Below are 16,492 nucleotides of genomic sequence, written 5' to 3'. Positions count from 1 at the left end.
TTTATACTACTAAAAAACATTTACATTCAAAATTTTGAAATTTGGGGGGAGGTCTCATTTGGAATGCTAAATATGGGGGAAGTATTTTACTAGGATATATATTGGTATATGCAATTTACAATGTCTCAAAATTTTTTTACCCAAATAACTCTATAAAGTCTTACAATGTTATATCATACTTCATTAAAAGTTAAGACTCTCATCATATTATCTGTGAAATCAAATTTTTCTAAAGTGCCTTCTGATAATAAATTTTAAAATAGTGTGATGTAACAAGCAGGCAAAACTGAAAACAAATGTTTATTAAAGTATTAAGAATGCTTTATCAAATTAATTTAAATTAATTTTAAAACCTGTCTCCTAATTCTTATGTCAAAATTTTTTTTTCTCTTTGAAACTGGACTTCCAATTATCTGTATCTTTTCACAGACATGGACATTTTTAAATAAACCCTATAAGTCATTTTAAAACATTTATTGCTATAAATATATGCTTACATGAAAAAGAATTACAGATTATAAAACATATACACATCACGGTGACCCTATTTTGAGCCTCCAAGAGGCCTTCATGCAAACATATCTTTTATTTTTTGACGTGAAGCCCATCAGGAAAGTTATCCATGACAAGTTATACACACACCCAAAAAACCACTGCCATCATGTTGACTCACTCAGTGGCCTTATATAGGGCAAGGCTGTAAACTTTTGCTGGAACTGATAACCGATCTCTCGTATGTGGATGAGATGGTAGGTTTGAACTGATGACCTTGCAGTGAGCAGTCTAATGTTTACCCAACATTACCACCAGGGTTCCTTATGTCAAATTATATCAAATATTAATTATATGAAGTAATTTTAATAGTGAATTCTACTTACGGCTGCCCGTCGAACATAAACAGGGTGAGAAAGGTGCACATTGTTAAGAAGAAATAAGATAGAGTCCAATGTGTAATACTCTCTGGGTTGGCCTTCCTTTCCAGTCCTGAAACAATCAAGGCAAGATTTTAACTAACAATTCTAATTCAACTCTTTGAACTTAATGGATTCATTTATGTATGCTCATTTTAAAATCCATTTGTACAACAATGGATTTAAAATAAACAAGCAAAATACACTGCAGTATATAATTAACTAGTAAGTCATTAGGACAAAAGGAATACAAAGGAGACATGAAACAAATCAAGATGGAAAGCATACACAATTTACATTAAGACAATATATAAACTTTTTAAAATTAGGTCTAAATTGGGTTCAGGACTTTGTCAATAGTAGAGAGTACTAAACCTTAAGAGAAATTTATACTATGGCTCCTGCTCAGGAAAATACTGCTGAGCAATTCCCTCAACACAGTAAGCACAGCAATGTATTTCAGAGACACGATTCTTGTAACACCTCTCAAATTAGACCAATGACATACAGTCAAAACGCAATTGTACCTGAGCTACAACAATGTACTCTAGAAGGCAATTTATCTAATACAAGCACTAACTACATGGTAAACAACTGTTAATGTCTGATCACACTACTTTTTTCTCTCATTCAATGTATTATTCAAATGTGTTTGAATGCAACCCACTACAATAAGCTCTGAATCTACTTATCAGTCATATAAGGCTTGTAGCATCTACAAGGGGCTTCAAAAAGTTTTGGGAAAAATTCCATTATCATTTTAATTCCATTTGTTCACAAGCTTCTGAAGCATCCTCATAGTCCCATTTTGCCTTTAAATCAATGTACTTCTAAACCACACATCTGTACTAAGAAATCAAATACATGGGAAACTGCCCAGTTTTATTGTTAGTGCTACAGAGCAGAAAAAATAACAATGCACTGCATGCAATAACTGCAGTTTTAAGTGTATCTATATTGATATACATGTATAAATACATACATATGTATATGCATATAATAAATGAAAGAATATCTCTTGGTTTGATTTACTGTTTTGAAGGTTTGAAAACTACTTTTCTAAGAATTCCTTTTTTGTGATTTCACTGTTCTGTCATTTGTCAAAGCATTTACTTTCTAGCTGGCATGCCTTAATCGACATGGGTTCTACCATTTGGGAAGATCTAACTTGTCATTTCACTCACAGAATTCCTACCCATTCTTCATCGCTTTTCTATTCATTTATAGATTTATTCAGGAAAGGTTTATTAGTAGCCAATCTATCAAACACACAGTTATGAAGCATTTTTAATGCCACACAGCCTGAAGAGATTACACTCTCCTTATGATATAGGAAGCACTTCACATCACTTTATGTGTTAACTCTTCTTCAGATTAAGCAACATTTCTTTGCCCAGAGACCTTGGTCTTAAGAATTTTTCTCCTCACACTGATTGCTGAATTGCACATTTAGTACTCCTTCGCCACTTTTTAAAAGCAAGCACACACAAAAAAACATGTAACCAAATGCAATCCTGTCCGTGCAAATTTGTTTGAAATGATTAAAAAACAGTAATACCCACAGGAAACTCAAAATGAGGTCATTTCATTCACGTTTCATAAAGTTAATCAAATCATATGCCTTTGAGGCAAAATTTTTAAAAGAACCAAACAAAAAACTAAATTTTCCAAAGCTTTTTGTCAATTCACCATAAAGTTCACTACCCCTTGCACGCAACCAAAAAACTATGCTAGTCTTGGTCTGAGGTTCCAACATTCAAATAAAACGCCAAAGAAAGTGACATCACTTAGGGACCACTAAAACAGTCCCTAAATAGCCGTCTCTGGATGTTTTACTGAGTAATTTAAATTCAGGAAACTCCCAAGTGCCAACATTGCAAGTCATTTTTCTTTAACTCACACTTCCCAATAAGACTGATGCACAACAATTTCTTACTTTGACCTGCAAACGCCCACACCATTTATTCCACCATTAACTTTCTCCCCAAGTAATTCCTGCCTCTACGTCTCATACAGATCTGATGACTTTAAAACGCATCTATCTAATCTGTCTTCTGTTCTAACTTCATAGTTAGTTCCCGTCCCTCATGTCTCTCTCCAGCACGAAATAAATGAACCTGGTGCTGCAGGAAGAGAAAAGACAATTACAACACATGGCAGCCTTCAAGAGAAGAAAAAATAAAGAACAAAAAGAGTCGTCTCTGGCAGCAAACGACTGTCCCTTTGTGCACCTATACTTCGATCTATCTGTGCACCAGCCCTAGACACACTGCTGGCACTCGCCACCTAAGGTAAAAAACGAAAGGGAAAAGTCGGTAATTCCCATGGTACCTTTCTCGTTAGCTTCCCGCATTTTAAAGAGATGGACCACTACAGACGCAGCACCCCAAAAGTGAACTTCTGCTTAGGAAAGAAACTTTTCCTGGAGCACCCTGGTTTTCCCCCCGTCCCCAGGAGAAGCGGGGGGAGGGTTTCCGAGAGGTCAGCCACCTGAGGGCTCCCAACTCTTCCCCGCCGCCCGGGCCACAGCCACACCGGACTCACCCCCAAACAACATAGTTGGTCTTGACATTCTTGGGCCAGGAGAACTCCCCGAAGATTACTTCGTCTCCCTTCACCACAATCTCCTTCTTCTGGATGTTGTACTGTCGCAGGACACTGAGCACGTCCGCCATCTTCCCCCCCCCCGCCGCCGCCGGCCCCGGGCGCCGCCGCCGCCGCCGCCCCGCCTGCCGCCGCCCTCCTCCGTCGCCTCGCTCTCCTCCGCCTCCTCCTCAGCCGCCGCCGCCGCCGCCGCCGCCGCGAACCAACAGCAGCAGCACGAACAGCCGTCCCCGCCTACGACAGCAGCAGGAGGAGCAGCCGGCCAGGCCGCCGAGGACCCCGCGCTAGAAGGCAAGGCCCCGCCGCCGGCTGCCCGCGGAGAACGCCTGACTGCACGCCTCCAGCGCTGGACGGCCGCCGCCAGGGGGAGCCGCTGCCGCCCAGGAAACGCCCCTCCCAGACTCCCGCTCGGCCAAGCGCTGACTCTGGGCACGAAACGCGGGGCGCTGGGACACCGTGCCCACGCACGGCGCACGCTCAGGGAACATCGGCGGGGCCACGCGCACGCGCGAGGAGCACGTAATCCATTCCCGCAGCGCGCGCTCGACCGGCGACAGGTGCGCGCGCCCCGGAGTGGCCGGGTATCCTCCTATTCCTAGAGCGCTCGACCCAACCTACCTTGAGGCACATTGTACTTTGGGGAGAGTCCAGCTTGGCCGGGGATTACCTCCCCATCTCGATCGGCCACAGACCTGTTAAGAGGCCTTTAAATGCCAGTGATCTGTATAAAGTCCTTTAAAGGAGTATTTTCTTTTGGTGAGCTCGCAAAGTAAAAGAGCTCAATTACAGGCACCATGGTCAAGTTACCAACGTTTTCATAGCAACATCAATTAGTTTAACGGATAAAATGGGGTGGGCATATATGGATAGTATTAGCTTCAGAAACGCAATAAGGATTATATGAGAATAAAATGAAAAGAAAGCATTGAGCGGATTAACAAACTAGCATAAAAGTTAGATATGCTCCATTCTACAAATGACTTTATCCTCCCTGGCCCTTTTCCCTCACCCCATTCTCAAAGGGCTACAATGGCCCTGTTCTGACATGTCAATGGAAAAGGTAAACACCTAAGTGTCCTAATTAGAACACTTTCTGACTACCCAATTTTTGTTAGCACCTAGATGATTCAATGAATGCCGTCCTTCTGGTGTAGGGAAGATTGAATAAATTAAACAGACTATGGATTGGGTGCCATAAACAAAATTGCGCTTAGATTGCATATTTTTATTATTCCTTTTACTTAAGAAGAAGGGGGGCAATAATTTTATTTGCATGTGTGTGATTGACATAGCCACGTTCTTTGTCTACTTTCAAATAAATCATGTTGCTATATGCAATACAGAGATGTGGATAGAGACGTAAGTGCACCTTCCATATTGCTCTATAGCCATTTTGCAACTGTGAATTGGAGAAATGTTGCCTGTTCTGCACATATTCTCACCGATAGGAGTTTCCCATTCCTCACTCCAAACCACCTACTCTGAAGAGTAAACTACTCTGCTTGACATACCCACTGTCTTTTCTATTCCACCTTTGACCAGAGCAGCTATTACTTGATAGGAATTATCAATTTACTTACCTGCCTCCTTCTACAAAACTAAAGGAAGGTTCCCTTTTATCTTCATATCCTGGCACAATCTTTAGCATACAGTAGACTCCTACTAAATATTGAATTAATAAATGGGTGAATGAGATTGAGGAAATTGTGGTTTAATTATAGGAAAGTCAAAGATCGTTTATATTAGAGTATAAGCTGAGTTTTTTCTGTGCATTTTTTATGCTGAAAAAGCTCCCCGCTTTTTGTGGTTAAAATGTGGTGCCTCGACTCGAGTATATACAGTACATTCCCACAAATGATATTTCATTTTATTTCATATAGAAATATTGATCCATGTCATTATATTTGAGGTAGATCGTTTCTAAACTCAATATAATGAGATCTGCCATTAGTAAATTGTTGTTTATAGTAGTTGAAATACCGACAACTGTAGATCATTATTATTTTAAGTTAAATTAGCTTCATGGTTTTTCTTATTAAAACTTAACTCATTCTTTCATATTTCTTGTGTGGGAAAGGTTAAACTTATTCTTGAGCTACTGGAATGTTGCATAACCTGTTGTGCCCATGGCAGTATGTAGTGATTGCAATCATTTGTAATTTGTGTCAGGAGGGAATAAAAAATGACAAAGCTCTCTAGCCACTTTTTTGTTAAAACTGGTGGTTTCCCCACCATGCTTATACATCAAAATCAGTCATTTTTTTCCTCTTAGTCCTAATATTTGAGTCATCAACCACCATAAGGAGCTTTTATTTACAAAGAACTTTTAGTTACAAAGCAAATCATTGAAATAAGGAAACACAAGAGATCGTGACCTTGACAGTCTTCGCAGAGGAGCCATCACAGTTTCACAGCAGGGTGCAGAACGCACCGAGGAAGCACTGTGCTCAAAAGTTAAGAGGTAACAAATTTAGAAATGAAAAATAGAAGATTAATGTAGTAGCAGATGAGTTGGGGACATAGGATGGATCATTAAAATAGTGGGGAATAAAACATTTTTTAAAAACAGAAGCATAAAAGGGGAAATGTAGAATGACTTTCATACTTTTTGTTTTCATTGTTCTCCAACAAAAGACCACCATCATTGCACAAAGTTGGGTTTACTGCCTTGTTGCAGAGTAGAGCTCCGGATACCATGAAAGCGTGGACACTTAGTACAGGATTTGTACTTGTGGTGCATAGTTTTGGGAAGAGTTCAAGAATGTAGGGCTTTACCCCCTTTAGTTACTCTTCAGACACGGAATCGAATTTACCCTGTGACTCAGCTTTTGATCAAACATTACCTCTAGGGAGATTACAAATACTTAGAATCACCAACTATTTTAGATGAATAGGGCAACATTTTTGCAAGGACAGAGCTCAGAAGACAGGAAAGTTAGTAAAACAAGGAGGATTGGAATCAGTAAACAAGACAAGAGAGACGTCATGTTACATTGTGAGGATTTCAGCAAATGGCATATGATAAGATAGTATGAAGCAGAAAACTGATTTGCTCTGTAAAAAAAATCACTGCCATAAAATCCATTCTGATTCATAGCGACCCTATCGGACATGATAGCATTGAATTTGCAAGACTGTAATTCTCTGGGGGAGCAGGAAACTTCTCCTGTGAAAGAGCTGATTGGTTTCATCTGCTGACCTTGCAGTTAGCAACCCAATGCATAGCCCATTATGCAACCAGCAATTTTCTTTGCTCTGTAAAACTTAACTCAGTTCACAATTTAAAAAGTTTTTTAAAGAAAAAAAACAGAGTACAGGGATCTGCTGAAAGAATCAGGAGTATTCCCATGACTGGGTAATTTAAAATGTTTAATCTAAAAGGTAAGGAAAAATAAAGCATGAATAACCAAACTCACTGCCCTCCAGTGGATGCTGACTCATATGATAGAGCGGATTAGAACTGCCCCCTGTGAGTTTCTGAGACCAACTGTTCACGAGTAGAAAGCCCAGCCTTTCTCTTGTGGAGTGGCAGATGGTTTCAAACTGCTGACCTTCCAGTTCCCAGCCCAACCTGGTTTGTGGCACACTAGGTTGCTGATTGAAAGGTTGATGTTCAAAACTACTAACTGCTACATGAGAAGATGAAATGGTCTCTTTTGTAAAGATTTTCATGTTTGGAAATAGTAGAGAGTGATTCTATTCTATTCCATGGAGTCTCTATTGCACCGGTGAGTTTTAGTTTGAAATCTGAAATCAGTGAAGAAGCACTTACTCGTGTTAGCCTGCATAAGAGTTCGTGGCTTGGAAAACCTTGATGGTTTTGGTCCTTGTGTTAAGACCACAATAGTGAAGGGTCTGTTCGGGTCTTGATTCATCGTGGTCGCAGAGTAACCCTGTCTGGTGGTGGTCTATGAATTCAACGTTTCAAAGGAGAATACCACCGGGTGACTGAGCATCGGGGCAGCTAGACAGGTTCTCAGACGCCAGTGTTGCTTTTCTCTTTCTCACTACACTTACTTGGTTAAGAGCTTCCAAAATCAAACCACCAAACCAAAATCAAACTCACCGTCACCAAGTCGGCTCTGACACATCATATCATGTTGTTGTTGTTAGATGTCGTTGATGTCATTCCAACTCATAGCAACCCTGTGTACAACAGATTGAAACACTAGCCGGCCCTGAGCGAGCCTCCCAATAGTTCTTATGCTTGAGCCCCAGTGGTGCAGCCACTGTGTCAGTCCGTCCCGTCGAAGACCTTGCTCCTTTTCACTGCCCCTCCAGTTAACCAAGTGTCAAGTCCTTCACCAGGGACTGGTCTCTCCTTATAACATGTCCAAAGTCTGGGAGACAAAGTCTCATCATCTTTGCTCCTAAGGAGCACCCCAGCTGTATTTCATCCAAGACAGGCTTGTTTGTCCTTTTGGCAGACCGTGGTACTTCCGATATTCCTCACCAGCATCATAATTCAAATGATCGATTCTTCTTCAGTCTCTCAAGACCATAGCCTATTAATGTTCAAACATTCAGTGGTATTGTGCAGATGGGAACGTTTTTTAAGAAAGCAAGGCTTATAGTAAGAGCTGTGTTCATCTCTTTTGCCCCTAGTCTTTTGAAGGTTGAGCTACTTAAGTGCTGAACAGAATTCAGTGGCCTACTAAAATACAGTGTGTGAACTATTATGGATTAAACTATGTCACCAAACAATATGTGTTCTAATTTCTAACCTCTATGTGTGAAGTTATCTTCTCATTGAAGAATGAGTTTTTTGTGTGTGTGAAGTTCAGGAGGCAGGATTAGAGTATACCTGGAGTCCATATCATTTGAGATACAAAAAGGGAAGGGAGATGCCAACTCATGTGAACATCATCCATGAGAGGATGTCACAAAAGACAGGGACCTTTGTCCAAAACGAACATAAAGAGAAAGTCGTCCCCTGGCACCAGCACCCTAAATTTGGATTTCTAGCCTCCTACTCTGTGAGAAAACATCAAAACTACATAACTGAGGCCTTTACCCTTGTAATATATCCTAGAGATAGGAAATCAAAACAAGTTCCAAAGTCCGATAGGTTCTTCTCTAGAGATCCAAATGGATTTTTTCCTTTTAAAAGAATCAGGAACTGCTCTAATCCAATTGTAGCACAACAAGTGTTTATGACAGCAGACATTCAGCTTGAGGAGCTGAGAGGAGTACTGTAACTCTAACGAATGAACTTAACTATAAGCTATCATGCTGGGGTTCTAGAGCAGGCGTGGTTTTATTTCTAACTTTCTGCTGTGGTCAGAGACAGATGTGAACCAACTTTGCCAGTTGCTTTCTTTATGGAAATTAAGTATACAGGAAATTGCTATACAGGAAAGGGGAGTCCATTTTCTCTTCTGGAGTTTCCCAAGGAACTTATACTTGCCTCTTTAAAAAATAATTTTAAAGGTCTTCATTTTAAAAGAAGTTGAAGCATAAAAAGTTGCAAAATAGTACAGAATAATGTTAACCTCTTCTTTCTTGAGATGGTAGTAAGATCACCCTTTCCTCCTTCTGAGATGGCTCATGTTATATATACCCAGCAAAATGGCAAAATTGAGATCCCCGTAATGAGCATCAAGTTTTTACCATCGAAAATAGCTCTGTTAACAGTCACTCGTAATGAAATCATTTCATCCTATCGGCATCTTCCCCCACCTTCTCCTACCTAAACCCATCAGGAAAAAGTCGTTTGGTCAGTAATACAGACAGTGTGGCTAGCATGATCTGCATCGAGTCATTCACGGCACCACAGCAGGTTCTGTGCGTGTGTGTGCCTTTGATGCTTTTCTCAGAAGGCCAAATCCACAGATGGAAAGGGTCATTACAGGTGGGTGTTTTGAAAATGCAGCTTGAACCTGCTAATAATTCTTCCCACTTCACTGCCTCGAGTTGGTACTGATTCTAGTTAACAGACTACTACGTCACCAGAGCTATTAATAATTTTAGAGGCATCATAATTCTCTTACAGTATATAGTCATGTTAATCTATAATGAAGCAGAAACTGGGGTTGGAAGAGATATTTCCAAATGAATGTAGAAGTGAGGACTGGTAACTTACGAGGAAATAATCTGTTAGTACCACAGTGGGCAGTCTTATTGCTATTGAGGCTAGTGGCAATATTAGTGCAGTGGAAATTCAAAGATTTCTCAGAGCTTTGCTGATTTTAGTTTTAAAACTCCTGGAGTTCTCTTTGCTTTTCCTAATGCTTGTTGCAGATAAAAATAGGGAATTTCTGAGTGAAAGGTAAGTTATAGTACTATCAGTGGGCTTTGTATCCCTGGTTACAGGTGATACGCTGGAATCCCCCTATTTGGAAATACAAAAATCATATGAACACAAACGATGTATGCACGGATTGTAAAAAGAGTTGTATGAGCCCCTAATAAAATGATTTTTTTAAATCCTATCGATCTGAATGAGTGGTAGGGAAGAATGGAGACCCAAAGCCTATTTCTAGAAAATTGGACATCCCCTTACAAAAGGGACACAAGGCAATGAAATGTACAACTTTCCTTTAGTTCTTTAATGTTTCTTACCCCCATCCCCCACTGTCATGACCCCAATTCTACCTTACAAATCCTACTGGGCCAGAGTATTTACAAGGGTACAGACAAGAGCTCACAGCATCGGGAATCCAGGACAGATAAACCCTTAGGACCAATAATAGTGATAAGAAGAGGGTAAGGTCTAGAGGATAAAGAGGAAATGGGCACAATGATCGACATATTAACACACACACACACACAGACACATATACACACACCCACACCAGGGAGATGGATAACAGGAAACTGGGTGAAGGAAGACAGTGGTCAGGGTAAGATGTGAAAAAAATAATAATTTATAAATTATCAAGGAATCATGAGGGAGGAAGGGAGGCAAGGGAGGGGAGTAAATGAGCTGATACCAAGGGCTCAAGTTGAAAGAAAATGTTTTGAAAATGATGCTATCAATATATGTACAAATGTATGGATTGTGATAAGAGCTGTAAGAGCCCCCGATAAAAATTTTTTTAAGGCAGAGAGAGTAAGTTCTAGTATGAGCACATGCTAGCTTATCCTTCTTGGCAATATTAAATTATTCTTCATATGTAAGAACCTTCAACAAATTAAAAAAAACTAAATTAGCAATACCTAGGAGCATCCCCCAAATATTCACATCTTATGAATTCTTTCCCCATAATAGTAAGCAATTGTGGATTTCTTGTGTCAGTAAGGAAAGATGGTTGGTAGATTTGATGTTGTAGGAATAGATTAACTATTAGAAAGCTACACATTTCATAGAAAGTAAGGCAACTCTGAGAAGTTCTGTGGTTTTTTTTTTTATTAATAAAAGAGTTCATATGACGTGAAGAACTGTTAGATTTTGTTTGAGACCCTGTAATAGTAACTGAAATTTTCACAGGTTTTAAGGAACCATGCTGGCATAGTCTAAGGAGCCCTGGTAGTGTAGTGGGTGACATGTGGGGCTGCTAACCTCAAGGTCAGCAGTTTGAAACCACCAGCTGCTCCATGGCAAAAAAGACGAGGGTTTATACTCGGTGTTTATATATAAGATTTACAGGCTTGGAAGCCCACAAGGACAGTTCTACTCTGCACTATAGGGGCGCTTTGGGTCAGACTTGATGGCGGTGAGCTTAATTATTTACTGATTTTTTTTAAATGTTGATTGCATAGTGAATTGAGCATTGGGCTGCTAATTGTGAGGTAACCCACCACTCAAACCCATCAGGCTCTCTGGGTGAGAACGATGTGGCGGTCTGTGTCTGTCGAGGGTCACAGCCCAGGGAGCCTTTGGGGGGCAGTTCTATTCTGTCCTTGCTATGAATTGAAACCAACTTGATGGCAGTGGTTGGATTGGATTTTCACCTGTTTTACTGTTGTTTGCTGTTGCTCCTAGACCAGAAGGCAATGCTTTGGATACTGGGTCTAGTGAAAAAGAAATAAACAATAGAACTCTTATGGGTCAGTCCTTCTAGTACATGGTCAGATCTTTATGACATAAAAAAATTGCTTGTGAATGTAGGGTTCTGAAAACAAAATGTTTTGGTAAACAGATTTTCTTTGAACATGAAAAGTGTTCAATTGTTGAAATATCTTTATATTAATACATCTTATTTCTGTATGATCAACTAAGGGTCCTCTTTTTGCCTGTCAGTATTTTCTTAAATTTTGTAAATGAGGTATTTCCATGATAAATACACTTTTTAACTTGAAACACTCTCAGGAACCTAGTGGCTTTTATTATTTTTCTTCATTCATAGGTAATGGGACAAATACCATTTTGAAGGACTCTGTGATAACTTGGGATTAGCCTAAATTTCAGGATAAAATTTCAGATAATTTAGGGAAAATAATATAAAGTTGATAGAATATGGAAAAATTAAGAAACAAACATCCAAAGACAAGATATATTTATTTTCGATATTATAATAAGTCGTAATAAGTAGCAGTGGCATCAGGAACTTAATCCACTCATGAACTCCCATGATGGTATATTTAGTCAACAATTCATATTGATTCCTATACAGTTGTTATTTTTGAGAGCTACATGAATAATCAGTGATGTTTATTACATTCTGAGAGTTGGGCAAGCCTTCTCAGCCTTTTTTTCTCATTTATAACCGTCCTAATAACATAAATTCAATTTGATCCTCTGCCACTTGCAAGCTGGGCAGTTTGGAATCACCAGCTGTTAGGAGGGAGAAAGATGAGGCTCTCCGATCTACTTCCATGAAGATCAACAATGTTAGAAACCTGGCGGGGAAGTTCTGCTCTCTCCTGTAGGGTCGCTTTGAGTTGGAACCGACCGAGTGGCCATGAGTTGGAATTTTGTTTTTGTTTTTATAGATAAAATTTTAAAGACCATTATGCTTCTGGAAGACATTGTTTCCTGGTTAAGATAAACTGTTGCTTGTTTTTAAGAAAGCACAAAGTGCTATTTTTGGTTTACAAACAAAACCATATGGACTTGATTTCTTGGCTTGCGGTTTAGGATCATGGTTTCATGGGCCATCAGAGTTAATTGGCCTAGTGACAGGGCCATTGCTATACCCTACCTCCTAGTTCATCGCCTGGGGTTTCCAAAGCTACAAGCCACCACTGAAGACACAGTACTTGACCCCGAGAATCAGGGCCAGGAGGAAAACGCGGAGTGTGTGACTGCTCGCCGTCCGCAACAACTCTTTCCTTTACCATGAGGCGAAAAGAACTGGGTGCTGCCTGGCAACCATTACTGAACATTTGGATCAAACATTCTATAAGAGAATTCTGATCGAAAGGGGGAAAATTCAGAATAGATTTCAAAATCCCATTGAATCTAGATTTCTGGAGCCATGAAAAGAGGCTAAGCAACTGAAGCTATTGCCTTGAGATAACCATTAAACCTTTCTTCCACTTTCCTCCAGGTAAAGAGGAGTCTCTTCAAGCTGATTTTTGAATATATAAAGAAGCACTGACGTTGGTAAGTACTTTCATGCCAAAAAAGAACCTCTAGGCACAAAATTTTAAAATTATCTTCATTGAAAAAAACACCAAGCAACTAGATTCTAATTTTATTTTTGTAAAATATTCATATAATTATTTTCAGTAGAAGATTTACAGATTTTTCTTTATTTGTATGTGTAATTAGGAAAACATAAGCATATAAATACACAATCAATTTAATTAATCCCACCTTAATCTTGTAACAGAGAAACATCCCCCCCACCCACCCCAATTGAGTCACAGCCAGGGCATAGAGTCAGAATTATAATACATCACTCACATAATTATAATACATCACATTTAGGCTGGGAGAGCCATAGTGAAGTGGACTTAATATAGTGACCCTGGTGGGCTCCACCTTCGAATCTCTCACCTGTCAGTCTAGTACTTCACCACTGCTATACCAGTGCTCCTCGTCTCTAAGTAGAATAACTGTCTTTTCCTGTCTCCACACTAAAGAGACCAGAGGGCAGAGGAATCGATATTTGTTTAACTTTTTAATGAATATACATTATATATTTTTAAATGTTGAGGTACCAAAAATAAGCCTGTAACTATTTGCCATCAACTTACTTTTGACTCAGAGTGAACCTATAGGACATGGAACTACTCTATAGGGTTTCCTGGGCTGAAATCTTTACAGGAACAAGTCTCTAGGTCTTTCTCCTAGAGTGCAGCTGGTGAGTTTAAACCACTAAACCATGTGGCTAGCAGACAAGTGTGTACTCGTTGTGCCATAGGGTAAAATAAAAAGTCTATCGATCAATGCTTTGTGTCTGTGTTTTACTTAAAATTTATTCTGTCAACAGAAAAATATTTCTTAATTCAATCCTGTGTCTAAAGTCTCAAAGTTAGTTAAAAATCTGGAAATTACAATTTTTAGGTAATATATTAAATATAAGTGTGGCATTTAAGAATTTCAAAAAATTAAAAGACATCTGTTACTACCATTTTGCTCACTTGAATGCAGTTACATATACACACATTGGGACATTACAATTTTCTTTAAAAAAAATAGAATTGAAAGTGAATTTTTCCATGAAATGTTTGAAGCCCCCTTATATGTAATTTAAATATATACAAAAACAATGGCTATTTATTTATTTTTAAACCATTTTATTAGGGGCTCATACACTTATCACAATTCATACATACATCAATTGTGTAAAGCACATTGGTACATTCGTCACCCTCATCATTCTCAAGATGTTTGCTCTCCACTTAAGGCCCTGGCATCAGCTCCTCGTTTTTAGCCCTCCTTCTCCACTCACCGCTCCATCATTAACCTTGATAATTTATAAATTATTATTTTGTCATATCTTGCTCTGTCCCACATCTCCCTTCACCCACTTTTCTGTTGTCTGTCCCCCATGGAAGAGGTCACATGTAGATGCTTGTACTTGGTTCCCCCTTTCCAACCCACCCTCCCTATATCCTCCCAGTATCACCACTCACACCACTGGTCCTGAGGGGATCATCCGTCCGGGATTCCCTGTGTTTCCAGTTCCCATCTGTGCCAGTGTACATCCTCTGGTCTAGCCAGACTTGCAAGATAGGATTCGGATCATGACAGTGGGAGGGTGGGGGAGCATTTAGGAACTAGGGGAATGCTGTAATTTTCATTGTTGCTACATCCCACCCTAACTGGCTGATCTCCTCCCCAAGACCCTTCTGTAAGGGGATCTCCAGTGGGCTATAAATGGGCTTTGGGTCTCCACTCATTCACTATGGTAACATTTTTTGTTCTGATGATGCTGGATACCTGATCCCTCCGACACCTTGTGATCGCACAGGCTAGTGTGCTCCTTCCATGTGGGCTTTGTTGCTTCTGAGCTAGATGGCTGGTTTGTTTACCTTCAACCCTTTAAGACCCCAGATGCTATATCTTTTGATGACTGGTCACCATCAGCTTTCTTCGCCACATTTGCTTATACACCCATTTGTCTTCAGCAGTCGTATCAGGGAGGTGAGCACACAATGAATGCCAATTTAATAGAAGAAAGTATTCTTGCATTGAGGGAGTACATGAGTGGAGGCCCAATGTCCTTCTGCTGTCTTAATACTAAACCTATAAATATATACACATAGATCAATTTCCCCATCCTCATATATAAATATATTTGCATATGTACATATCTTTATCTAGACCTCTATAAATGCCCGTTGCCTCCCAGCTCTTTCCTCTATTTCCTTTGACACCCTCTTGTCCCACTATCATGCTCAGTTCCCACCAGGGTTTCAGCAATTCCTCTTGGTTAAATTACCTTGATCATGCCCAATTAGGCCTCCCATACCCTCCTCACCACCAATTTGGATCACTTGTTGTTCCCTTGTCCCAGGGTTTATTAACACCACTACCTTTCTCCATATCTCTCCCTCCCCCATGTCCCCGTGGAACTGTTGGTCCATTGTTTTCTCCTCCAATTGTTCATTCAGCCTATCTTATTTAGACAGACCTGTCGAGATAATAACATGCACAAAAACAAGACAGAGCAAAACCAAGCAACAATATACAACAAAATAACAACAACAAACCAATGACAAAAAAAGAAGCACACAACAGGAAAGAAAAGCTTGTCGTTAATTCAAGGGTTGTTTGTTGGACTTTAGGAGTGTTTTCCAGTCCAGTCTGTTGGGGCACCACGCCCTGGCCCCAAAGTCCACCTTCAGCATTCCCTGGGGACCTCACCGCTTCATTCCCTTGCGTTCTGTTGCACCCCCTTGATGTTTTGCCTCAGGGTGGCGGGATCCGATCAGGTCAATTCCCACACTGTGTCTCTAGTGTTCTCCCCTGTAGGGCTATGGGTCAGTGAGGGGGGTCATGTTTCATAGTGGGGCCGGCCATGTGGTCCTCTCTGTCAACTGGCTGCTCTAATTGGGAACATCGTCCTCATGGCCTGGTCGGCCAGGTTGTGCTCCACTCTCTCCTCCTCCCCCTTCATCTGCTCCCTTTTGCTCTGATCATATATGTCCCTCTCCCAGAGCTGTAGATTCAGTGCCATTCTTTGAAATAAATTCTTCTGAGGGGAGGGACAATGGCTATTTATTTAACTTGTAAAATCAACAGTGGCGATTTAGAAAGCTTAAGTCATGAGAAATTCAACCCTGCCCCAAATTTTTATATTGACATTATTTTACATGGGAAATTAATCATGGCAAACATTCTTTCATCTTGTAGCTGAGACCTTTTCTTTTAATCTTTTAACTATAGTAACAAATGTTAATCTGTAAATATACTTTTCAGGGTTCACAAAATAAGCATATAAGTTTATTAACTTTTCTTTGATTTATTGTGCTTGTTTATTTGGATTATTTATTTCTACAGTGAATACATAATGACTAAATGATTATTTTTATCAATTAATCTTGAGAATTTTCTGAGAGGGAGAAACAAAAAGAGAACTAGAACAAAATGAAAAGGAGATGGTTTCAGACAAAACTGAAATTATTGTGGTTAAAGCTAATTG

The 16,492-nt window shown here is 39.8% G+C and overlaps 1 protein-coding gene across 2 annotated transcripts in view; it reads right to left on the bottom strand.

The window, feature by feature from the left end:
- The window catches only part of CDC73 (cell division cycle 73), a 139,091-nt gene extending 135,478 nt beyond the window's left edge, over positions 1–3,613 (bottom strand). For both annotated transcript variants that reach the window (XM_075528584.1, XM_075528591.1), the window contains exons 1-2: positions 3,456–3,613; positions 879–984 (exon numbers count right to left, since the gene is read on the bottom strand). In XM_075528584.1, coding sequence (XP_075384699.1) covers positions 879–984; positions 3,456–3,586 — 237 coding nt within the window. In that variant the 5' untranslated portion in view covers positions 3,587–3,613. The remainder of the gene's footprint in view (positions 1–878; positions 985–3,455) is intronic.
- Positions 3,614–16,492: the final 12,879 nt, after the last annotated feature.

Source organism: Tenrec ecaudatus, chromosome 1 (genome assembly GCF_050624435.1).
Source record: "Tenrec ecaudatus isolate mTenEca1 chromosome 1, mTenEca1.hap1, whole genome shotgun sequence".
NCBI lineage: Eukaryota > Metazoa > Chordata > Mammalia > Afrosoricida > Tenrecidae > Tenrec > Tenrec ecaudatus.
This window is presented reverse-complemented; position numbering and strand designations above follow the sequence as displayed.